General features: G+C 36.2%; 2 protein-coding genes across 2 annotated transcripts; both read right to left on the bottom strand.

Annotated features, from left to right (window-relative positions):
• Positions 1-1,889: 1,889 nt before the first annotated feature.
• LOC138132582 (P-selectin-like) lies at positions 1,890-25,162 on the bottom strand. The gene is made up of 7 exons (XM_069050141.1): positions 24,276-25,162; positions 16,130-16,342; positions 15,837-16,076; positions 15,543-15,778; positions 8,360-8,517; positions 2,738-2,931; positions 1,890-2,603 (listed from the first exon to the last, which is right to left on the bottom strand). The coding sequence occupies exons 1-7, from the start codon at positions 24,973-24,975 to the stop codon at positions 2,470-2,472; spliced, it is 1,875 nt and encodes a 624-aa protein (XP_068906242.1). The 5' UTR covers positions 24,976-25,162; the 3' UTR covers positions 1,890-2,469.
• LOC138132583 (phosphatidylinositol-binding clathrin assembly protein LAP-like) lies at positions 20,941-24,219 on the bottom strand. Its single transcript, XM_069050142.1, has one exon. It carries the CDS (start codon positions 23,803-23,805, stop codon positions 21,946-21,948), a length of 1,860 nt encoding a protein of 619 aa, XP_068906243.1. The 5' UTR covers positions 23,806-24,219; the 3' UTR covers positions 20,941-21,945.
• Positions 25,163-27,072: the final 1,910 nt, after the last annotated feature.

Below are 27,072 nucleotides of genomic sequence, written 5' to 3'. Positions count from 1 at the left end.
ATGTCCAAACCATACAAAAGGTTAAAATTATTCGTGTTTTTGGATCAAGTTATGAATGAAAAACGTATTACTGGCTGCATTTAAATTCGTCAGGGTCGGAAAGTTATGTAAATCAGTCTGTATTTATCCAACATTTTGTAAATAAATTATCTATAGATAAGATGTAAACTGAGATAAAATTGCAATCTAGTGGAAGGATTTATAAAAATTTTATTCTTTTACTTAATTCTAAATTTTAAAGTTACTTTACCGTTTTTTTTTTAATTGTTAAACTCCACTACTTAAATTCTGTGTTTCAAACTTAATAAAAAAGCAAAAGGTGCACGGAATGGAGAAAAGAAAAAATTAGAACCACTATTGCTGCACTTTATAACTTAACAAAACCCCACTTCTTGCATTAAGCTGAATTTTGTTTCCTGATTTATGCCAAAACTGAATCAAAAACACCATTATGGCAATGGAAGTAAAAATTCAGCAAAATCACTACAGAAACCGACAGAAACGATGGTTCTCAAAATATCAGTTTCCTGATTTGAAAACATGTAGATTGGTCAGTTCAAAACAGCGCAATAAAACGGAGGAGTTATAAAACGAAAAAAAAAAAACGTCTACGAACAGATTTTCATGGTGGAGAAAACCGTTATGCAACAAGACTCGAAAAAAATGTTCTTGACCTTATCAAAGCTTTCTTCACTCCTCAATCCAGTGAAGTATAAATTATCTCTGTTAGAAGAGACGCGTCTACGACACTTCAACCTAGAGTTTCTAATTGAAGCTGGAACAAAATTTGCAATAAATACTGTGCACAGAAATGAGAATTCTGCGTTAGACCAATTAAAGCGATTTGCAATTATACTAAAACATTTCCTTGTTGCTAAATTTTTACTGTAATATAAAAATCCTGTGGAATTGTTTGTTGCAACAAAATTTATGACTAGACTATCTCGTTTAACATAAGACTCGCAAGACATTTTTTGTTACAATGTTTCACGTAATGCGCGATGAATTGGAATACATAATCGAATTATGCGATCGAAAATGATTAATTTTCGCCAGATTTCCCCCCAGTGCGGCGCTACCAAATACGGCTCGGGATTTCGGCAGCGACCAAACATTATCATATTACATCGCGAAGCACGCTTTCACGATAAATTCCAATTATCCTATTTTGCAATAGCTTTTATTATTTATAAGTTGTGAGAGTGCCGACCGAGCGAATATTTTCACCCCGCTTCTTCTCGTTAATTTCACCGTGATTAATGCGACTGGCTGTCCACAGAAGCCGATTTCTTACCGTCAATTTTCGGGATTGACTAATGCGCGTTATTTAAACTTCTCTTCACGCTCGCTCCGTGTAATTATACGTTGGACTTTTCTTATTAGCCAGTATTAAAAGCGACCGGGAGCCCACCGCGTAATTACACTTAATATCAATAAGCCTCATGCGGAATTAATTTGCCTGAAGAATCGCCCAACGCGACACTTCCACCTTTTGACTATTAGTTGCGCCTTTCTGCGAACTGCTAATCGCCCCAGCAGTCATTCATCTCTTCCGCGGATTTCGCTGTAATGAGCGGACTGCCGAATATTTCAGACGCTGAATAATTTCACGGCCGCACAAAGCATCTGCACTGCAAGATAAATGATTACTTTAATAATTATTATTGGGCTAATGCTGCTCGCTTGCAGTGTGTAATTATTTTAAATTAAATACACCGCCAACTCCTCCGAAGTCAAGGTCGGCCCGCTAACATCTACTCTCCAACTACTAATTAAATTCATTAGTTTACAAATATTTGCAGGTATTACACACTAATTAGTTTCCGAAGGAAGAACAGCCATCCTCTGTGATTGATTTCGCAACGAACTAGTAATTATTTTCCAACAAGTCGGACGAACAGATTTTATTGTCTAAATTTTACAACGGGACTAAAACACATCTACAAGTCTCTTCGAGATATAGAATCATTTTATTTATACACGTTAATATAACTAAATATAATATCACAACACTTACACTCTCCTGAAATCCACAGTTGAAATAAACGAGTTGGTTTCGAAACAATCCTGAATTTTACAGCGTAAGTATGACTGGAAGTTCGCCAAAATCATTAATATCGGGAAAATATCAAGAGGAAATGCCACGTTATGTTCAACATAAATTAAGCATAACATCTAACACTAGTGTTACATTTCAACTTTGGTCATTTTATACACAGTTACGAAAATAACTTTCCTCCACTATAACAAAAGAAAAAATACGTATGAGAGAATACGAGAATAACATTAACAGGTACCTAACAATAACACCTGAAATTAAAATAAAATCTGCTACATCAAGTGAATACAATTTCACTGGCCTTTAAAAAATATTATACTCCATTTGAACGTTTCATCAATACCGTTTCTAAATACTATAAACATTTTAAGGTCACGTTTAAAGCTTTGAATCATTTGAACTAGTAGAAATTAAGACAAGTCAGCTGAGTTGGTGGATAATTTGAATGATGCGTTGTCAGATATTGAAGGATTGTCCACGACTAACGATACATTATCTCCCCCTTGAATCTCCTCAAATTCGCTTTCCTCGAGTAATGGAACACCTGGAATGACACACGTGTTACCTATTGGCAAGTTATTTCTGTTAAAAAATAAACAACATCCGCGCAACTCCAGTTCAAAACTTGCACTTTTAGTTCCAACAGAAATTTACGTCAATTTTGGTATTTCTGCTTACCTTCGGTGTTGACAACGGAACTGGTGTCGAAAGAGGCCAAGCTCCCGCAATGCACTCTGCAGGAGGCCGGCTGGGAGCCGCTGTATGACGAGGCAGTGTCCAGAGTGACGTTGGTGGAGCCTTCGGACACGGCGACGGTGTCGGTCGAGCCCATGGAATCGGCTGCCGACCTGGTGCTCGGCGTGTGGGAAGCGCTGCAACGACAGAGACTTCCACAGTCGTTTCGCCGTAACGCATTAGAAAGAAAATCGTGCGCGCTTTACGCGGACTTCCTTCGTTAATTATTGTGATCGTAAGCGGCGAGTTTGTGAAGTGTGACACGATAATGCGAGGCGACTGCACTTGCAGCCATCATTTTCGATTGGGAAACGTGGAGAAGAACCGCCATTAAATACACACAAATTATCGTGCTGTCGACCCACGAGTAATTATCACAATAACTGTTGCTAATTCGTCGATTTATAAACAATTTGCCGATCAGTGGGAAATGGACAGTGCGGTCCGTCCGGAGCTCATGTCGGGGATAATAACGATAATTTAGGAAAACGGTCGCTTTTGCAGACGGTCGTAATGCGTTCGGCCAGGGGCGTCGCCAGGAGGCTGCCAGGGTCACTGTCCCGCAGCCGATGATGGATCCATTTGCACAATTTTATTTCTACTAATTTTGAAATTTCAATCAAAAGAAAATGTCTTATTGGTCAAAATATGAAGAATCAGTCCTTCGTTCGTAATGAAAGAAAAGATTCAAAAATAGAACTGAAAAATAATAAAATTATATTATCATTAAGAGTAGAAGTTCGTTTTTTTGTGCTCAGAGATTGAAAGCCGAGCCGAAGTCGAGGTCGCAACTGGGCGAAGTATGTAAATGTAAAAACAGAAAAAAAATGCTCTTTTCAAAAACATAACATTTGACCTCCTCGAAAACAATTGTTTTCAGTTAAAAAAAATCTCGGACGACAGAATTTAAATAAGTATGTATGTACTTCTAACAGTGTGCCGAATTTTAATGAGTATATACAGTATATACAGTATAGTACATATACAGGTGTATCTAAAATGCGTGTGTTAATTTTAACACGTAACGGAGCTTGTTAAATGAAACGTTTTTTTCTATTTGAATTGGGTGGCGAAAACTCTTGTAGAACCTTTGCGAATTTTCCGAAATGTTATAGAGAAAAGGTTCATAAATTGGCGAGTTCTTCCACTGGTTAAAATTCACACACGTATTTCAGAAACACCCTGTATATCAAATTTTATATATTAGGCACAGAAGGATGAATATGTTTTTTTTTTTTGGTTTTGTAGATTTACATGACACTCTACTTGCCATTTTTCGGTTAGAAATTTCTGAATGGGGTATTCTTTGCAACTTTCGCCGCCTCTGTGTTCGGCTTCCATTAGACGCGGTCGCGTTCGCCTATCTCATCGCAGATCTCATTCGAGATAAATGGCCGAGTTTCTCACACTTAATATGTAAATCGATTGCTATTATTGAGAAATACGCCAAACGGGGCGTCGTTATTTACGATCGGCCGGTGGAAACCCGGCAAAACGCAAAGGAAATGAATAGAAAGGTGGTCTTTTGATTGTGGGTGCTTTTCGTTACAGTTTTCACACGCTCATCATAAGCGATTACCTACTCGAGCTCAAACAGGCGTATCATTTACAATAATTGAGAGATCGTTTCGCCTGGAATACGTGGCAATGATTATATGGGTAAAATGACTAATGGTCGTTAAACGGTCTCCGGTGTATGGCCTGTCAATATAGCGGTGCCTCGGGGTCTCGGTCTTGTTAAAATTCTTCGCTTTCTTGGTGCAAAAATATTCGACAAAATAAAACTATACGAAAATAAATAATCCAAAAAAATTAAATCGCAACCGGCAAGTAATTGTGTGAGCGAAATTATTGTTGCACGCAATTTGGCACGCCGAACGAGGCCAACGACAAGCGGTTTTATGAATGCATTTTTCGTCATTAGTTTAATCGACCCGATCGGACCGAGATCGAAAGAAAATTATGTTTTTGTCGCGGTTCGTTTATTGGAAAAGCGCGACGCAAATGCCGCGTCAATTACCGCAAAGCCGACGTTACGGTCAAATAAAAATATTCGACTGCAATTTATCGGGGAGGATGCGTTTTATGAAATTTAAAATACGGCAATAAACATTCGCCTTAATCGGCTCAGATTCAAACTGTATCATAAAGTTGATAAGTCGTCCGAGGTCCACCGTTACCTGTGCTCTGATGCGGTTTTTGTATTCAAGTCTGCATTTTGATATCAGGGACGGGTCCTCCGCCGCCTCGCTCCTCCATTTTACTTACCTCACACTCTTCCCGAATTTTAACCGAATATTAATAAACTAGATTGCGCTCCCGTAATGACACAACTCATGGAATTTTTTAACCAGCTACCGACAATATCCCCGCCTTAAAAACGCATTCGCTCAAAGATACTATCTCGCTTAATATCTTTATTTACAAACCAAAATGAAATATACTTACGTTGAAAAACAAAATTGAGGTTTATCAGTATTTTTCATCTTTTTCAAACAGTCCAGATTTGGAAATACGGGTCTCTAAATAATGATCCTGTTGAGTCTGTTACCTTTCGGTTCAGTTCATTAAGCTCATTTAAAAAATTCTTTGAGACGAAAAAGTAACAAGTCCACTTGACAATTGTATGTTTTGATCGAAATTAATTAATACATTTCTCCACTTACAACAGACTTGTTGCATATTCGACTTTGGGTCAAGCCCAGCAAAATTAAACGAATTAAGTTTTATTCACTTAATTACGGAACAATTTCTAATATAACTTACAAAGTAAAAGTCTGAAAGATCATATTATTACTGTAAACCGTAAAATGCGTTCACGTTGTTTTCGCATAATGAGAGGGAATAGAAATTTTGCATTTTATTTGGTAGTAAAACTGTCTGTTAAATTAGGTTATGTTTTTCTTGGTTTGAGGTTATAAATAGCATTAATGTCTAGTGCACTGTTGTCAGTTTTACTAGTTTGCAGTAGAAGAATACTCAGACATCGCGGGAAATTCAGCAACATGTTATGTTCATTTTGATAGGTCCGCATGTCAGGCACGTGACGAAAATCAAACAGTGTGTTCAACGTTAAAAAAATAAATCATGACCTCTCATTATGCCAAAACAATGTGAACGGTGTTTAAAATTTCTTTACACCTTTCCAAGTGTTGTTTTCTAAATTCAAAACAAAGGCAGAAAATTCTGAGAAATGGTAAGGCAATTCCTGTTTTCGCGAACAAAAAGTTGGAATACGTGAGATATTGTAATTATTAATAAGTGTACCTAAAATATGTAATTAAAATTTTAAAAACAAAATGTCATTGTTAAATTAATGTCCATGTTCGAATTCAAGAAAAACCGTAAATAATGAAAAAAAAGGAACACGCTATGCAAATATTTTCACTTTGAATTGAATAATTCACGACAATGTAAATCCGAATTAAAGCAAAAAAAAAATGCTAGAGCTTATAAAGTTTACAATAAGTTAAATAACCAGTATAAAACTTTTGTCGTAAAAGGTTAAAAAGTGAATAAAGTCGTATTAGGAAAATCCTAAAAAAAACACTTTGAAAATATACATAATATCTATTCACTTTGATTGTGACCACAACGAAAAACATAGTAGGCGCTGTTTAGCTGTGTGCTGCATACGTTTTACACTAAATATTTGTGTGGTGTAACATGATGTGAAAATGTCAGAATTGTCAAAACTTGACCACAGTAGTAAAGCTATGATTTTAATGTATTTATCAATATTAATAACGGAAATCAATCTTTGAAGTAGGAGAAACTAAAAACGTCTGTCTGATTCTGTGATCACGTCTGTTGAAAAGTGAGGTTATATCCAGGTACAGATTATTTAACGTAAAAACTTCGAAATCACCTCATGCAATTCTCGATATTAATGAAGAACGAAGGAAATGGTCATTTGGCAGTAAGACAAACGCGAAAAATGCCTGGGGATTACTAATCAATTAGCATTGATTAATACAAATAAGTATTTTCAGATAAAAACTAATCAGACAGAAAGTTCAAAAAAATGATTTACAGGGGATGAAAAGGCAGAAGGTATCAAACTACAACACTTACTAGCCAAAATGTACAACAAAAAAGCACAAATAGAGTTAACTTTATTGGTGATGTTCGTCTTTGTGAGTTGTTTTCCCGTTGGCTTCAATAAATGTCTCGAAACAAGTGAATATTAACCGTTTGGTCCCAACTTTGAGAAGACGACGTGGCATTTTCTTTTTGAATTCTAAAATTTTGTACCAAAACTCAATTTTATAGATATGCGCACAGTGTACGTCGAAAAACGTTTGCGCAAGTCGTGCTCCATTCTGTCTTCTGTGAGCGTGACGTTTCTGTCAAAATGGCGCCTCCGAGAGTTGCCAACTGCGACTGGATTTAGTGTTATCTAAAATTCCCTATAAATAACCTAGCAACTGAAAAGTTACTAGGGAGTGGTCACAATCAAAATGAATAGATAATATTAGTATAAATTATCATAATTTAAAGGTATATTTATAAAGTTACTCGGAACAATAAAAACGCATTAAGACAAGTTAACCTTTACGTCTAATTATAACAATGTCTAAACTTTTATAATTCATCAAGTCAATCTTATTCCAGACGTAGTAAAATAATAAAACGGTGGAAACTCCAAAAATGTGACCAAAAAATCTTGACACCTTTTACCGCATCGCTTGAGCCGCCACTTTGCGACAATGATAAAAATTCGGGCCACTTTCTAAATACTCCATTTAATTTTTTTTGTTCCACCAACTGATATTTATTGATTTTCGTCTTGTTCGCACGTTTATCGATCGAGCTCCCACATTCATGTTGGATCGTCATTGTGAGGATGCCACATCATAACGAACTGAATCGTTGGTAGGACAATGGTCGTATCGGGTGTGCAAAGGTGCAGAATTAATAACGCCATCATGTTCAATAGCACCCATTAATTTGTACGGACGGGTCGTACTTCGGTACAGTGTGGCGCGCCGTATCTGAATAAAAATAATAACGATTCCGATCATTAAAGCAAATAACTTAATCGAATCGTTGGCTTGTTTTATTACGGGCACATAAATAACGCGTTATGTTTAAATATTAAAACCAATTAGTTCTGAAAGTCCCACCAAGAGAAAATGCACATCCAGTAGCCTACCTGCGCGGTAATGTTTGCCATAAATTAGTGCGACCTTAAAAAACCACCCGGTGATAAATCGGAATTTTAAACGAAATCCTCGCAATTACACCGATATTAATGCGTTTGCTGGCAAAACGAAATCGTCAACGTCCGATGGATATTTACGTTCCGTAGGGCGGAATCAATATTCAAAACGGCGTACCGCAGGGTTCTGTTTACTGCCGCGCTCCACGTAATTGCCCTATTAATTAACGCTGAACACGGTCTGCGTGCTAATTCACAATATCATAATTTTCATAAGTCCGATTCATAAAACATCCTCGTGGGTATGTTGATACGCCGAACCATGACGATAGATCCTAGTAATGGGTCGTTGGGCAACGCGTTCCGTTCAAACGTGGTAAACGTACGAAGAAGTGAGTACTCACAAGGAGCCGTGACGGGTAGCGTGCACCATGTCCGCTGGGTTCGGGGCATTCCTCGACCTCCGACCACCTAGATTCGGCCAGTGGGGACGGTGCAACCTGTTGGACGTCAGGTTTGGAGCCCGATCTCTCGTTGCCTCGTCGTAAGTCGGCAGCGATGCCTGAAGGAGAAAAAAAATATTAATTGACCACTTGATACGCACCCAAAACCACCGCAATCTACATAATACAAATTATTTTGGATGGCGACTGGGATGTACCAAGACCAAAGGAAAACGTTTTCGAAAACAAATTTTAAAAGTTTTGTTGCTTGAAGTCCACCAGACTATAAAAAGTTGTGACTATTTTTGATATGTTGGTAATACTTTTGCAATATTGCTTTGGTAACGCTAATGTTTAAATCGAGACATGTACAATAGTTATTTGTACTTATTACAATAAGGCTAGAAAATGGCATTTTGCAAGTGCGGGCGCGGTTTGTGGGCAGAGGCGTCAGCCGAGTAATACACAAAACTTTTTCAGTCGACAATTTATTTAAATCAATCCAATTCCATTGGCAACATAAAAGATCCAAGAAACGCCAGTTATCCATGAGGGTTGTCGACCTGGTGGCCGCCCGCCCTTAAGTCTGATAACCCCCTCGGCCTCTACTGATTGGACTTCTGCTATACACAATGTACAGCTTGCGATAAAGGATACAAATCTGCCCAACATCAATATTTCAAACACAAAAATTCCAAATGACATTGACACTCAGTGCCCCCAACCTAAAATCTTTCATTAAAAATCCGTTTCGATTTTCTTGCCAAGGCCATTTTCAAGACGCTTTAGACGAATGGAAAATCAGTAATTTCTAGACGGAGGCCGAAAAAAGTCATTTCGATATTTAATCTTAATTAATTAGCGCGTACGCCTATGTCTATTGTGAAACACGCTTGCATTGCCAACACAGCTTTTTTAATCACTTGGTATTAGATTACATATTTAAAAAGTGTCCATTAAAAGGGTACTTGCTCTAGACATCTGCAGTAAAATGTTTATGATTTTATTTATTGTACAAGTACCATTTAGATATACAAATCCAAGTTACCACATACATAGTTAGTTCACTGTTTTCGAATAAAGTCATATTAATTAAATAATTATTAATTACATACATTTAAAAATTCAGAAAATTATTCTTAAATTGAGAAGATGCAGGCTATTTGTTACATTTTAGATTGTAGAAAAAAAATATATTTGTTAGAAGTTAGAAGTAACCTTACATTATAGGATTATAATACAAAATACAACGCCTTCATAATACAGCGTGGAACAAAATTATTGTCATCTAGTTTGCTTTGGAATTTTTGCACATGCACATTCCTGCACCACTTTACTTTTTTTTTAGAGTGCCTAACTATTAGTTCTGTCAAAAAATGTCATCAATCGAATTGGCAATTGTTACAATTTACTAAATTGAATTAACAAACAATGGTGGCCACTTTCAACACTAGCTGTGACTTGCTTTTCTTAGCTCTCCTTTTCAATTTCAATTTTCAATCTCAACTTTGCATTCATATCATCCCTTCGCAATAAATCACATTTGGAATTTGGATATACAGGGTGTTTCTGAAATAAGTGCGTTAATTTTAACTGGTAATAGAACTCATCAAAAGGAACAACTTTTCTCTCTGCGAAAAACGTTGCGTAATGGCTTAAAAAACTAGGAAAGATTTTCCTAAAACCGTTCATATCTCCAAAACTAAGCTACCTAAAAACGTGAAACAACCAGATTCTTACGAAGTGGATTTTTTGCTATACGGGTAGATTTATTTGAATTTCGATTTCGGCATTAAAACACGTTTTCTGGATGAAAATGGATGCTTTTTTCATATTAGCGCTGATCTCAATTAGCCATTGCAGTATTTAGTGGCGTAGGGCTATCTATTTTAGTGAAAACTCTCTCAATTTTTTTTTGGAATTAAACATCGTTTTTCGGCAAAATGGTAGATAGAAAAGTTGTTCCTTTTGACGAGTTCTATTACCAGTTAAAATTAACACACGTATTTCAGAAACACCCTGTATACCTATTTTGAGGTTAGGCCTTCTTTTTTTGTAGAGCGGCACATCGTATTTTTACATACTGCAAAGGTAACTAGATGACAATCATTTTGTTCCACACTGTACATAGTACACTACACAATAATGTGAAATAAATAATGTGTCTGTTGAAAGTTCACTTTAATGTTTTAATTAAATTACTCGGTTTTCAGTTGCTGGTAAAAATAATTGCGTGCGTATTTTAATAAAACGATAGTATTTTATATAAGTTGGGATGACTAATAACCGTAATTCCCGCATTTAAAAGCTGCCATTAGATAATATCAGTGTTTAAATCCTGAAAACGGTTTCGTGATCTAGAGGGGACCCCGAGCTATTCGTGTTTTTCAGAACGGATGAATTTGTCAAGCTTAATGTTTAGGTAAAACTGTTGTAAGTGTGTACTTAAAGTCAAATTACAGGCGTTAAACAAATTACAGTAATTAATAATTTTTAACTGGCGCGGCTGCTCCGTTCGCCCCACCCGGGCGAAAAAAAAAACAACATTTTCAATCAGTCGGCAGATACGATTTTTTTTTGTGCAGAAGCGACGAAATTAGATCAAGGCTAATTGAAAATCGGCCGTAAATCTGTAGGATTCGACGTAATGAATGATAATTAGGTAATTAAACGCACAATAACAGCAAATGAGCAAAATTCAATTAAAATAAATCCTCCAAACAATAAATCGCAATTAGTTCAATCGAACGTAACGACATTCGACTCGTTTTTCGATTACGTAAGTCAGAAGCGTGACCGACCGATGCAGAAGATCGAAACCATCGAGTTAACAATCGAGGAGAGCCACCAGAAATTATCGAACTTGTCCATTAATTTTCGTTTCGGTTGTTCGGCGAACGAGTGCGATGAATCAGAACGTGAATAAACCGCACGATAACGAGACACCGGATTGTTTATAAACGTGAGATTAGCGGTCCCCGGTTTCTTACATCGGTGGCACACCTCCAGATCCGAATATCGAAATAATAAATTAATCGAAAAAAGAAACTGGATATTGAGTGATCGATTCAGAAATTAAATAATGTAAGCTACCTTTTCGGTACCGAAACAATGGGCTTGCTCGAGACCGAGCAAATGCTGTTCCCAGTTAATAAATAAGTAAACGAGCGATTTTACTGTTATCCGCACTGACATCAATATGTCCGAACTGTGATTTTTCGGGGCCGGATTGACGAGATTAAGTCCACAGTAATGTCATCCCTTCGACGATAAAGCTCCGTGTGTGGCCGACATCTTAATAAGCAATTGTCTCCCCAAAAACAATGCGCGACAATTAGAGAGTCGTGACCGAAATTGCCACACACGAGGAGATTCGATCGTGGGAGGGTGTTGAGTGAAAATTATTTTTAATACGTCACAATGTATCTAATCTATTTCCAATGTTCTTCCAGTGGATCTTAGGGAAAATAAAAAGAAGCGAAGAAACGCTGTAAGGTATTTTATTTTTTCACTTTGACAATAAATTCAATCAGAAAATTTGAACACTGAAAAAGAATTTAAATCCAAAATAGTGTGAATGTAAAATTCAGATAAAATAAATCGATACACATAATTTGACATTTGACACTACATATCTTAGTTTTGTTGGTAAATCTAAACATTATCGCTACCCAAAATTTCTAACGTAGACTCTACTGCAAAAGAAAAATATTTTATAATGTGGACCAAAGCAACACAAGGAAAGAAAAATTTTTGGTTTTGTAACAGTTACTTAATGTACTTAATGTTAGTAAAACATTTAATTAAAACACTAAACAAAGTTCAAGTGTTTGTTGTAACGTTTAAAAACGACCAAACAAAGCATAAGTGTTTGTTGTAACCCTTAAGAACGATCAACATTAATCAGAAAACGAAGAATTTACTTATTTTAATTATTTATCTATCTATAAATGTGCAACGCAGTGTCAAAATCGTTTAATCTAATATTAACAGTAATTTCCAGACAAATTTTAAATATGAACTACACAACGTGTCTCAGAAATAAGTATATACATTAATTTTAACTAGTCAAGAAAAACAAAATTGTTATGTACAATTTTTTCGAAATATAATTTTCATTTCACTGTTTTATCCCCCCACAAATTAATGAGCTGTCTATTTTCTAGTTATTTGCCAATGACAGTGACCGTGAAATAATAGTTTTTGTAAAATCGGCGCAAAACATTGTGTTTTTAGAATAAAGTTTTTTCGCTCTGCGGTCGAGGTAGAGAGGATTACATTTTTAGTTAGTTTTATCCGACCCCAAAAGGCAGGTGTTTGCGTGTTGGTTCTGTGATTCAAGCTAAAATGTTGTGAAAATAGCGCGTTTATTTTCGAATAGTGAATACATAGATATTGTGTAGTGTATGGTGAAGCGTGTGGGAGTGCTTTTCGAGCCCAGAGAATTTCCGTGGAACTTCTTCTTGTACACGAAGGATTTGGTATATTCGATTCCAATTGATACAATTGAAGTTTTAAGAGAACGGGTGGAAAATGCTGCCACAACAATTCGCAATAACAGAGGTACGTTGGAAAGAGTGGAAGAATCATTTCGTCGGCGCCTTCATTATTGTATTGACAATAACGGCGGTCACTTTGAACACTTCGTGTAATGATTAGTGATTACTCTGTTTACTTCATGAGAATTTTTACGGATTAATACACTCATTTTACGAGACATTTTGTCATTATCTTAAGTATGGGCGATTCATTAGAGTCAGTTTAAAATATTTATTATTAAAATTGTTTTCATCTAATATCTACTACGGAGTGATCAAGAATGACTGAGTCTGTTGGTAACAATGAAATTTGGCAAATTTAAAATTTACCAACGAAGGTTCATTTTTGTAATAGTATAAACATAACCTGCATAACCAAGAATGTTTTTAATGCCATCTCAAGTTAAAAAATTCGGTCATTGCGTTGTCAGTGCCAATTACTAGACAAAAATCACCAGTATTTTCAATTGTTTCATTGCCAACAGACTCAGTCATTGTTGATCATGCTGTATATGATTCTCTTTTTTCTATTCCACCCTTATCATTCTATGTCACAGTAACGGGTGCAGGCAGTTAGCCGCTATGCATAAGTTGCAAGTTAGCAGTTAATTGGATAACTGGTGTAGGAAAAAAATATATTTAAATGCTTACATGTATTGTTTTTATTAACAAGTTCTATTACCAGTTAAAATTAATGTACCTAAGTACTTATTTCTGAGACACGTATTTACGTTTCTGAAAAAAAAATTCAAATAGTTTTTTTAATGTAATAGAATTTTCTTTTAGTTGTGATGCTAAAACAAAACGTTTTATGTGACTTAACTTAATAAATTCAAGGATTTACGTACCGATTGACTATTGTTGCCAGTCCCAGAATTACGTAAAGATTTTATTTTTCTATGTATTTTTTTCGGCAAACGAGATTAAAAAGAAAACGAAAAAAATCAAGTTTATTTTCAAAATGCCTCCATTCTGTTAGCTTTGAATATACTTTTTTTTTGCTACCGACCATAAAAGGCACACTTATGAAAGTAATTAAGAAACTTATTCGTCTCGTTTTTGGAAACTTCTTTTACGAGGACGTACCTAATCGCTTATAACACACTTAACTGTAACACGCATAACTGAAATATCAAAACACTAAAATTTGGAAATAATATTGTCATTAAGTTAATGAAAAAGAAAGGTCAATCAAAAGACTGTTCAAAACCTTTGGATGATATTTATGGATACTCTTTCTCTTCATACGTAGATACTCGTAGTTCATCCTTAAAGAATAAGCTAAATAGTTCCATTTAAGAAGCCATTATCGACAAATACATAAAAATGTCACAGATAACTGTAAGAAACCTTTCATCTAAATAAAAGGTCAAAAATTCAGTCCAGTTGGAAATATAAAGAAATGTTAATCAGTTATGAAAGAATTCATGTAAAAGTATAAAATATTGAAGATGTGCCCCAAAATATGTTCATTGAACTGTTAACAAAATATGTTTTTGATAAATCGTCTAGACTTGTTTGTCCTTTTTTACAAAAATTACGCAATTTCAGCACCATCCAAGTTTTGGTTATTTAATTTAAACAACTGATTACCTTTTTTACATAACGGTATATACATTAAATAAAAAAATTAATTGGCATAACCTCCAAACTAACAAAATTGAAAGAAAAGACTTTTTAATGTTCTCGTTCTTCAAAAAGAGTTGGATTTTTTTTAAACGGTACGATCTCACAGTGAATGAACTGAAAGCAGGAGTGAAATGATGATAATTCTTGATCTTAATGCATATTAGCGGCTATCGGTAATAATTACGACGGAGCAAACTAGGCAAACGTCTTCCCTATATGGCGATAGTTTTCTGTACCACGGCCACACAATTCTAATCAGATATATAATATATATTATATATTGAATTGTTATCGCCAACTTTCATAACATAGAACGACAGGTGAAACCGGTGGCACTTGATAATTCAGGGCAAATTCCGACGCAATTATCAGCTGTTTCTGTTGATCGAACGAGGCGACTCCCGACGAAAAATCAGACACCCCACCCTAACACACCAGACGAATCTACTTGCTAATATTAATTTAATAATAAATCTTACACAACGTGAAATAAGAAAGCTGTCGGGTGGCGTTTAGATTTACATTATTTAAAGGTGATTAAACAATTACGTCAAGACATTATGCGACACAAGATGTATTAATCCCATTAATAACACGTTCGTAGAAAACACCAACAACCGTGACCCAATTCTGCGACAAACTGTAACACAATACCTGTTCCCTATCAATTAAAAGGGAAATAAAAACAACACGTCTCAAATCATGGCCAAAAATGAAAGTAACCAAGAAAACTGATTTCGTACTTAAGTGCTAAGTTTTTAAGTCTCTTCTATCCCGACTCTCTCAAATCTGTGTACATAAAATAGAACATCAATTCTTCGACCAAGCGAAGTGCAACTTTTGCCAGTGTCAATTTACAATCACCTTCTGTTTCACAGTCGGACTTACTAATGTAGCTAATCAATAAAACAAACTGAACATCCTTCTGGTACTAACGTTAGCGACTTGCTTGTGTGAATTTTTGTTTTTGTAAATACCTGTTCACTCTGCATTCCATCAGCGAATGCTATTAGAGCCAGCCGATCCGGATGGTGAAGAAGGGTGGCGTGATCTCCAAGATCCGATCTCTGCACGGGCGGGGTTATCGGTACGGCCCTGGTTAAGGGCTTGCGGCGTCTGCACACCGTGATCAAACAGATCACCAACAACAAACCCAAAACCCCGGCTCCTGTAGCGCCGGAAACCAGAACGGCATTGACGCTGTTCACCTCCACTGCAACGTTGAAAAATCGACAACTCTGACACCGTATCGAATTTGGTGCGGCACTTACGAAAATAATTGTTACTGGGGGCACGGTAGCAGGTCGGCGGGTCCACCGGCAACCAACAGCCTCCCAGTGAACAGGCGAAGATCTCGTTGCCTTGAAGAGTGTAACCCGGCAGGCACTGGTACGAAATTTGAGATTTTATCGGGTACTTGTTGGTAAATGAGATATCGTGAAGCTCTGGATTCAAGTTGTAGATAACGGCGTAAGAGACAGCTGGAGGTGGGTCACAATCGTGTGCCGCCACTGAAATTATGCCATTTCACTTTTGTAAATGATACTTTGTGATGGGATTTTACCACAGACCGGGGCAATTCCCACCCATCTTCCTCCGATGCACCGGAGTTTGCCGGGTTGACACGGCGCCTTCGTGTTTTTGTATTTGCTGAAGCATCGGATTTGCACCACCGTTCCTGGTATGGCAACGTTTTCGGATTGGTATCCTTGGATGACGGTCGTGTAACTATGGGGAACCGTAGGCGAGGCCGAGCATGGATAATCATTGGGATCTTCTATAATGAAAATAAAAAACACTGAATTAATCAGGCGTAAACACTGTGGAATTTGATGAGAATTTCGGTTTCATTATAATCTCATTAAGGGGATTGATGATCAACACTTCATTAAAACTGTTGTCTCGATAAAGTCACGTAATGTAACAATGATGCGGTTTCGTATTAAAAATGTGACGATAATTATTGTTCGTAATTTAAGTGGACGCGTACAGGTATTAAATAAGAGAGTCGATGTTTATTAAAAAAAATCGCCAAAAACTGTCTGTAGCTTGCCGCCATCACAACCATGAATTTATGAAACTGTCGACATATATTTCAATAAGTACAAGGTAAGAAACAGGAACACTTCCAGTACTGGAATATTAATAATGAATATTTTGGGCCCTCCCACGTTGAAAATGTATCATGAGCAAGGCAAGCGGCCGTATCAAAGAGCTCGGCGGCGCTTGTAAAGCAAACTCGAGCAAAGTTAGAGAGCAGAACCGTGGGGGCGGACGTGTATCCTTTATTTAAGGGCCGGACGCTTTTTAACAACTTATATCAAGATTGAAAAGGTGCGAAAAGTTATCTACTTCGTGCAATTCTTATTTTCTTGTCCGACCTGGACATTAATATTTCAGACACAGATAGCGTTCATCCAGAAGAATTCTAATTGGTTCGTTAGTAAACGACTTGCGAGTAAAAATCAATTCTCACACCGACACAAATAAATCACAATCACGTAAACATTCCCAAATTTTTACACGAGCTTATCAGATCAACATACTGCTACCGTATGTTAAAATACAATGCTTTATTGCAAAAAAAAGTAGGTTTTTTTTATATCCCTCTTAATCTCTTTTGATACGTTCAATGAAAACTGAATAATGCTGCAATTATTTTTTTTATATTTTACGACAAAAATAACCAGTAAATGAATCATTTTTGGTTTAAAGTTTTTGGGAATTTGTCCTTCTGTTCAATTGGTTGACATAAAAAAAATATTCATGCACATAACACGAAAAAAAAAACAGAAATGTTGCACCAGAAAAATAACTTATTTCTTTGCATAATCAGGATGAAAATGAATTTGATAAAGTATGTACTTTAATTTGATTAAAAACTCTACATCATGGAAATATCATGCAATAATGCTGATCCAGTGGCACGACATTCTTTGTTTTGGAAACTTTATTTCTTCGTGTAAAAGCACTTTCATCATGTAAATACTGTAGCTATCTATAAAATTGAATTTTTGTAAGCTTAAATCAATCATCTGACAGCTCTGGATAAAGAAATATGTATTGTGGAATTTTAAAATACATATTTAGAACGAAAGTGTCAAATACATACATAATATTTATAACTTATTTAAAATGGTGGAAATACGAGAATGTATTGCTCACGATTTATCTCATTTCAATGTTATCTGAAATTGAAGTAAATCTTATTAATTAAAAATTATTCAATTTTATCCAGAAAATCTCAAACAAAATTTGCGTGAACTGATAATTTTTTGGTTTGACGATTTCTGCATTTTCTGGACAAAATTGAATAATTTTTAATTAATAAGATGCATTTTTTCCTTCTGTAGCGATTGTTTCATAATCTACTTAACTGCAACTACACTGGTCAATTTTTTTTAATGATCCTCTTTTTTTCAGTAACTCAAAAGTGCAAAATAGAAAAAATAATATTAAAAAACTCGTTTCATAAGACGTTTTTTCCATTCGTCCTTTATAAAACTAGCGTTCCGTGAGTCATTTTATAAACCTGCACTCATGAAATAAACACTTCCTTATGAAACTCGTTTTTTAATATACAATTGTAAAATCACCGCAAAACATTGTAAAGTTTTTACGCTCCGTGGCCGAAGTAGAGACAAGAGGATTACATTTTTATTTACTTTTATCCGACTACAAAAGGCACGTGTTGGTTCTGCAATTTAAGCTAAAATTTTGTGAAAATGGCGCGTTTATTTTCGAATAGTGAATACATAGATGTTGTGTTGGCGTATGGTGAAGCGTGCGGGAGTGCCCCTCGAGCCCAGAGAGTTTCCGTGGGGGTACAGGAAGGACTTGGTATATTCCATCCGAATTAATACAATTGAAGTTTTAAGAGAACGGGTGCAAAATGCTGCCGCAACAATTAATAACGCCAATTAACCATGTCAAATTACAGTATTTAAAAAAATTGCTTGCCCTAAAAAGACTCGCCCGTCCGGAATTTTTATTTTAATTATATTGTGTTAAATTTATAATTTAACACTAGAGCTAACAGGTCAATATGAACAAAAATTAAAATTGTAAATCTCTTGTTCCAACCCTTTCATCAAGTACAATAGTCACGATAATTACAATTATTACTTGATCATAAATTATGAACGTGGCCTGTTTTATTGTAGTCTAGACGCTTCTTGCATAAAGTTCCTTTCAAGTTCTGAATTTTTGCTCCTCATTGTGCACGCATCCCCGACCAAGTGACAGTTGTATCGGTGGACCTTCCCCGATCTTGACCCTCGTCGAAAACGCAAAACAATGGTTCGTTGATTACAAATAAGAGGCGACACGAACAGGGCCCTGCCTAAACCTTTCATCACACGACATACAGTCTGTTTCGTTAGTCGTTGACATGTTTGGTCTAATGAGTGGTAATTATGCGGTGTCTAACTTAATTAAGGCGCGCGTCTTCATAACGTATTGATGATCACGGGATAGTTAGAGACGTGGGAGTTTGGCGATGAGGCTTTTTACTCTTCACGGATATCGAGTTAATTACCGTCGCCTCTGGAGCGTGCTCCGCTAGAAGAAATGGTCCTTTTGTCGAACACCGGCGAAATGTTAAATCCTCAATGCGTCTCACTCGAAGCGACGAATTAATGGGTTCCCTTTCGAAAGAATAACGCTCGAGTGTTTAATAGATGACATACAAGTTACATTGTCTAATTATGTTTCCCACTGTAGATAGCCATCGAGGTGAGGACAAAAACTTTTAGCGCGCGACTCCACAAGACTCGATGATGACCTTACATAATCAATTCATTGTGTAAAAGAATGGTGATTATCTCGCACCTTTTGTATTACCCGCTATTGAGCCGAACAAGCGATACTACGGCTCTTTGTGTAAAGAATGACATCAATGGAAGACACAAAATTTCTGATGCGAACATTGAAACCACGTCGTATGCGCGTTCACTTTTATTACAAAACTTGTCATACTCGTACGCGCGGACGAACAGATCGCAATCGAGAATTAAAGCCTTTCATATAAATTAAAAGGACTCAACTTAAAATCAATTAAAAGTACCCGCGCTGAACCGTGTGACCTATAATTACCCGACATGCAATAAATCATTTGCATATAATGCTAAAACTGCTAACAAGGAATAATTTACAACACTGCAAGGAATGCGTATTACCACGAGGGACATTTTGCATACGGTATGTTCACCATGCAATAAACTCCGCATCGTATTTTCTAATACAAAGTACGCCCAGTTCGGCCATAAAGAAAAATAATTAAGCGAGGCGAGACACATTGTCTCGAATTTTCGGGGTCACCTTTGTTATTATTTACTCAAAAACCACGAACCAGACCCGTGCTGAAAGACCAGCTTCATCACACACATTCGTCCGTCTGCTGACCCTATAGTACCTGTCGTTAAACATACGATTTTCACTTTTCGAGCACGTCTCCGGCGACAGAAAAAGTCGATGGTACCAATTAACATCAGCTTAATTGACATCTTGAATGGCACTTCTAATTACGTTTTGCATAGCTGATAAGTGTTTCCTCGACAAACACACTCGAGTTTGTTCTCTGTCGACGTTCTTTTTTTTTTCGGTAGTCGCAGATGGGTACGAGGGTTGATCTTGTATTAATTCCTACCAATTTGTTCATGTATGGCGTTGTAATTACGTCGCGCATGAAGTTAACGCATTCTATGGGCAGCTGACGGTGGTAATCGAGCTTTAGACCGGATATTACAATTTGCAAGTACAAAATTTGCAATAAATTTTCATTATCCTGTGGCACGAAATTGACTTTCTGTAACACTTTAACTGCACAGGACGGCCTCCCTTCAAAATTCGCCCCAAGCGATTCCACAATAACATCCAACAAACACCTCAGGAAAATTGGATACAGAATTGAAAATAAATTCAGGGCTTTGACCCCCATTTTAACACGACACAATAAACATAAATTAACAGTAATTAATTTAAAAATTATTTAAACAGAAAAACATTACTTTCGTACATTGGTATCTTTTTGCGCATTTTTTTAAACCGAATTGGAAATATTTATAAGACCAAGCAGACAGTTGATGACGGTGGGTATGACGACACATTCATTTCAAATCTGATTAAAATTTTTAAATGCCGCAATTTTAATCTGCACGTTGGAACAATCGAGCGCAGTAAAGCCACACTGAATTGACAAACGAGTGGGTGCTCCACTAAAATTAAATTGAATTTTCATTGTTCCAAACTCATTAAAAAAAATAATTAAAATGTAGGAAGTGGTGTGTAAAAAAAAACCCAAAACAATATTTGTGTGTTCATCGAGTCCCAGCTGTTAGCGATGGTAGAGTGGGTGCTTGAAAAACATACGCAACAAACACATAAGCATAATTTATTCAATCCAACAGCTTTTGTCTCATTTTATATTGTCACAATTGATTACAATAATAATACAGATGTTGCTAAAATATAAATAAAACTAAACATCTAAACCTAAATGATGGCTACTGATATTTGGTATTTGATACCTTGCATTGGGTAAAAATGAATTATTCGACATGGCTCATTGCCACATAACAATCGACATTAAATGCTCCTTATGCTCTAGTGTTTTTGCAATCAGTACACGAGTGAAATCAGAGTTTTTACCACTGGAAGAATCTCACTAATAATTGTAATGCAACCTAATCACATAAGTCTTTTGATATAACAATTTAACACTTATACAAATTATATAGTTTAAATAACTGCATAGTAGAGCCATTTTAATATTATGTACATAAACTTAAGACAAATATCAATAAATTAAACCAGGAACAATTCGACATATCACTTTAAAAATTAAAAAAAAATATATGCACAGACAATGGACTAGCTCTAATAAGTAGAAAAATAATATTTATGTTCATTATTTTACAAACTTATAATAAATATTACAAATCTTCATCTGGGGAATGTACAAGTTCCATAAAACAAAAACAATTAAAGCCGAACAACACAATTTGTTTAAAAATCAAGTACCTCTCTCGACATCGTAATATCAGTTGTTTTTGAATCAGCGGTATTCTTGAGTAGGAATATTACTTAATGTTAAGTTTTGAGTACTATGACATTGCACTTTAAGTTCGCTATATGTAATGTAATAATCGTTATAATTGCCTTTAGCACAATAATAAAAAATGAGATTTCTCTAAATATCATAAACAAAACAATAAGGTTTTCAATATTTACAAAGTTTATCCACATTTTCACAAAATAAATAGTTGAAAACCTAGATAATACTTTTAAAAATCCAATAAATAATGATTTAGAACAATACAATTCATATTAGGTAGGTATATACAAAAATAAAGTAAAAATTGCGCTACGACCATTAAATTACTACAGATCTCCGAATGGATCGAAGTTGACTTCTTGTTTGGCGGGCTGTGGCGGCTGAGTTTGAGGATTCATCATTTTTGGACTGCCCTGTACGGGAACTTGAACGCCACCCATCGGGTACTGCATAGGTTGTCCGATCACCATCCCCATCATGGGTTGTTGCGGTCCCGGTTGTGCCATTGGTCTATACGAGGCCGCCGTGGTGGCCCCCATGGGCTGCGGCTGCCACCCGCCTGCACTTTTCGGTTGATTCTTCGGCGAATTCCATTGATTGGTACGATTCCCGGCATCCATAGTTAAATTTTCGACAAGAGACGTCAGACTAGATTCTAGATCACCGGTTAAAATTTTGGAAGGTTGTGATGGTCTCTGAGGTGGCACCACCGATTGGGCCATGACTTGTGGTTGCTTTGACGCATCGGCGCTGGCGATGGGATCAAAGACAGATGGTTCGTTAGTGTTGAATAGACCGCTTAGATTGTTCGTGGCAAAAGTGGTTTGGGTCGGTGGTGACTGAAACGGGGCCGTCGAAGGAAAACCGTTGGCCCACATGTTTCCAGCCGTCGATGCTGGGGGGGCGGTTGATGTTGCCGTTCCGAATAGGTTTCCGTTGTTGGCGGAAGCGACTGATGTCGGAGCTGAAAAGTCGGCAAACGGATTACCCAACGACAGTAAGTCATCCAAAGCGTTTGTCGCCTGTGCTTGGGGCGGTGCTGCTGTTACCGTTTCCGAACCGAACAGATCCAATATGGGTTCGGTTTTTATGGCAGGTTCTTCGCTCAAGAACGGATTGGTGCTGGCCGCCGTTGGTGAACCGACACTGGCCTTGTACTGATTCAGCACGGCTTCTTCTTCTGCCAGAGCAGCCTGCTGAAAAGTGTCGTCAACGGCAGATCCAAAGGCGTTGCTGGTATTAGACAGAACAGACACTCCCGACTTGAGATTCTTCTGATTGCTTGCGGCCGTTGGAGTGTTGCCTTCCAAGGAGGCTAAATGTTGTTCCAGTGCATCTAAAAGACTATTTGGTGCCCTAGTGAGATCCGGTATGTCGCCTTTATCTATGCCGATATTTTCGGCAACTTTGAGAAATTCGCCTACACGATCCATTCGAATGAGGAACTTCTTATATAAGTCTAGTGCCTCTCGGCATTGTTTCTTGTTCATTTCGAAATATTTCTCTAATAAATTAATAATACCATCGTTATAACAGGCGAATAATCTTATGAGATCGCGAAATAAGAGCATGAAACACATATTTATGACTCCATTTGTGAGATCATTTGCGGTACAGTCAAATTCTAAGAGAGCGTCTAACTGATTTTGGAGTATTGGCAAGGTTTTCAAGAGATTCTCTGAATTCATGGTGCGTAAAGTGCCTTCTTCTTTTCCCCGTTTTACTTTGCAAAAATCGAAAGCTACAGCTCTGTACGAGAGGGCTTTTTCATTCAAATATCTGGCATATCGACGTATGAAAGGGGACATGTCGTAACCGGTCCTGGCCCCTACTGCACTCTGTACCCCCGTTTTGTCTACGAAATTTGAAAGTTGGAAAGACACACTGCTCGAAGCCAAATATTGGGTGAATCTTTCGTTCCCGTAACACATCAAGTGGTGTGTCGTAATTAGAGCTTTATAAACTACCACCCAACTTGTATTCTGTGACCTTTCTATGAGCAAATTGGCCATTTGTGGTATCGACACGTTAGGCTCGTTTGTGCAATGAACTAAGTAATCTAAATGTTTTTTCTTAGGGCCTAAGAGTTCTTCAGTTGTGGCTTTACATACCGATTTGGCCAGACCCTGACCTGCTAAACTGTGTTTCGCCGCCAGTAAACGATCGTTTATTGTTTGACCCGCCATTTTATTCCCAACTTCTGGCACTAATCACACACTATTTACAACGGATTTCCACAAAAATTTAACAACTCAACTAACTCTCTTACTGATTCAACAGAAAAGGACGGGTCGATCGTGAAAATCTCGCCGGCGAATCAATAAATGTTTAGATACAAAATGGACACCCGACACCTACCGGTAAACATCGAAAACACGCACCGACATCTTAGACACAGCCGCGAAAAGCGATTTTTCCGATACAAAATAACACTACGTGTTGGGTACGAACATTAATACTCAAAAAATTATAATTCTGTGCATTATAAACCTCTTCAGTAATTTTTATTAATGTAAAAACAAAAATCTTATTCTTCAACGATTTATGCCATCTAGTAGCAAGTTCAACGACTACACATTATAGAAATCTGTTGTCATTTGAGAGGTAAATTTCAAAATGTGCATTTAAATTAATTGTCAGAACTAGCTGGACTCACCTGCAATTTGAAGGGAACAGATTGGTGGTATCTTGGGTGACCAAGTTCCATCTTCTAAGCACTGTTGCACAGTTGTACCAATCAAAACATAACCAGATTTGCAACTGTAATGTAGCCTTTGCCCCACATGATACCCATCATACTCCCCTGACTTCTCATGGACAAAATATCCATTGGTGATATCCTTTGGTACTGGACAGTTTGTGATTCTTTTGATTGGTTCACATGTAGCATAAGCTCCTGTCCAAATTCCTTTTTCACAAACCCGATACTTGCTCTCTTTTGGTGTCAAATGAAAACCTTCACCACATGTGTATGTGGCCAAGGTCCCCTTATGATACAATCCTTTTTCATCTTTCAGTGCTTCAATTTCAAGTGATCCATATTTTAAATCAGGAGGAGGATAACAGCGTTTACTACATTGAGGACGCTGTAACAGCTCCCATTTGCCCTCTATACATTGCACTTTCTGGGTACCTTCGATATCATATCCCTCATTACATTCAATTGTGACAGTTTGATCATTGGCTTCAACATTCATTCTAACAATACCATTTTCAATTTGTCCAAAATCTGGACACTTTATTCGAGCTGAGGTGTTGTCCACTCTTCCTGTCCAAAGCGGAAATTCACTGGTTACAGCACCGACAGTAGATGTTTTCGTCAACACCACCAGGGCGATGATTGAGGTTAGAAACATTGCAAGCGCAGCAACAACTACTTTGACAATTACATTACACACATTTTAACTTTCTCAGATGGTTTTTTAAACCACAAACACCTCAACTTCTTTCTTATATTTATATTTTTGTCATTAAAGCAACCATTGCTGTCGACAACAAACCATTCTTTGACAGATCAAATCGATCAGCTGTTTTACGTGTTTTACTCTCAAGGTCACTTACATTGGCGAAATCGCACAATTGAGAAAAGCTAGATAAAGACTCATTCACTTTCTCAAATAAATAAATAAATAATAAGTAATGATCTGCTATCGCTATGTTGATTTATTGCATTAGTAAACAACTTTCAAAGCGGAAATTTGTGCAAAAACTTAGTGTGTATAACTGGTTGCATACTTATGATGACAATAGCTCACTACGGTATTTTTTACAAAAATTCACGACGAACAATTTTATTAACAATAAAATAATTATTCAAATAGTTTATACAAGAGCTAAGAACAGTGGTAAACATTGAGTAAGTTTTGTACTTTTTTCATTAGCGAATGACAGCCTTCACCCGTTACAAAATCTACAGGCAAAACAACAAACACTTTCCAACACATCAATCCATTTCCTATGACTTTATTATATTACATCAAACATGATAACAAAAAATTATTGTAGCTACAAAATGAATATTTCTATACTCTTAGTAACTTTACATTACATGAAATAAATTCGTAACAGGCGTGACAATTATAGATATGATTGTCTTGTAATGTAATACTTATGTACGCTTTTAGACAATGGAACATAAGTATAAGAACAGAACGGAAAAGTATAGAATAAAAATAAGGCAAGACCCAGAAAAATGGAAAGAGCACCTTGAGAAAGAAAAGGTTCGAGACAAGAATAGAAGGGAGAGAATGAAAGTGTTATTGCACCAAAATGTAGATATGCTGAGTGCAAAACGTAAAAATGACAGATTGAGGCAAACAAAATGTCGAGAAAGACTCAAAGCTTTAAAATCTGGAAGATCAGTTGAACACAATTTATTACAGAGTTCTGGTGGACTAAATGAAAATAACAGAGCTGTTGGAGAAGAAATTGAAACTATTATCAAAAAAGTTTTTCAGAGTGACTTAATAAATAATCCAGTTTTAAATAAAAGTGAAAAATTATTAACAAAAACTAACAATAAAGGACATCAGCAAGGACAGCATATGACAATATCACTTGATGAAGCATACATAGAGTTTAAGCAGTGTTCTGACATGAATAATAGTTCAGTTGAATTTTATGAATTGAGGCCTAAAAGTGTTGATTTGCTCTCTGATACATCCAATAATGTCTGTATTTGTAATTTTCTTTGTTAGTTAAGAAGTAAAAAAGCTAAAGGGAACTTATTACAATATTTTTCTACCATAATCTAAGTAGAGCTACCCATTGGGCATTAATGCTAAGTGCATTTCTTCTATGAACTAAAAAATGTCATATGCATCATTTAACATTACATTATTAAAAATTATATTACGAAATAGAAAACAAAGTTGTGTATAAAGTTTTTCCAAATAGAAACCAACACACCCAGTCACCCACTCAATGTTTGTCATAGGTGCATACCTACTGTTAATTTTTAATGATGGATAAATAATAATTGAAAGTGAAATTTGTTTTTCTTATTTGAATTGTTTTTTTCAGCAAAAGTACAATTTTTAATCGTAGGTACCTATCTATTTGAAAAAATATCGCATGTAACAAATGTTCATGGATTATTTTAAAGATATTTTGGTTTGTTTTCCGTTTTTAAAACCAAATTGTTCTTTTATTTTAGAAATATAATTAAGTTCATTAAAAAATATGAAGCTACGAATGAAAATACATATATCAATTTATATAACAATAAAAATGAATTTGTTCAAGAAATTATTGTAGGCAGATCTAGGTATCTCTATTCAAGTCACGTATTTCGATGCCGACAACAAGCGTTGAATATTATGTCGTCGCTGTCTTACATCACATCCTGTGTTTTTTTAAATTCAAACAAAAGTATTTAGATAATATAAACCTACATCAGCGTAAATACGAATTAATTACTTTATTTGTAATAAGAAAACTGTCGGAAAAATTAA

The sequence above is a fragment of the Tenebrio molitor genome, chromosome 6 (assembly GCF_963966145.1).
Source record: "Tenebrio molitor chromosome 6, icTenMoli1.1, whole genome shotgun sequence".
Taxonomy (NCBI): Eukaryota; Metazoa; Arthropoda; class Insecta; order Coleoptera; family Tenebrionidae; genus Tenebrio; species Tenebrio molitor.
The sequence above is the reverse complement of the archived record's forward strand: the minus strand, read 5'-3'. Positions and strand labels throughout refer to the sequence as shown.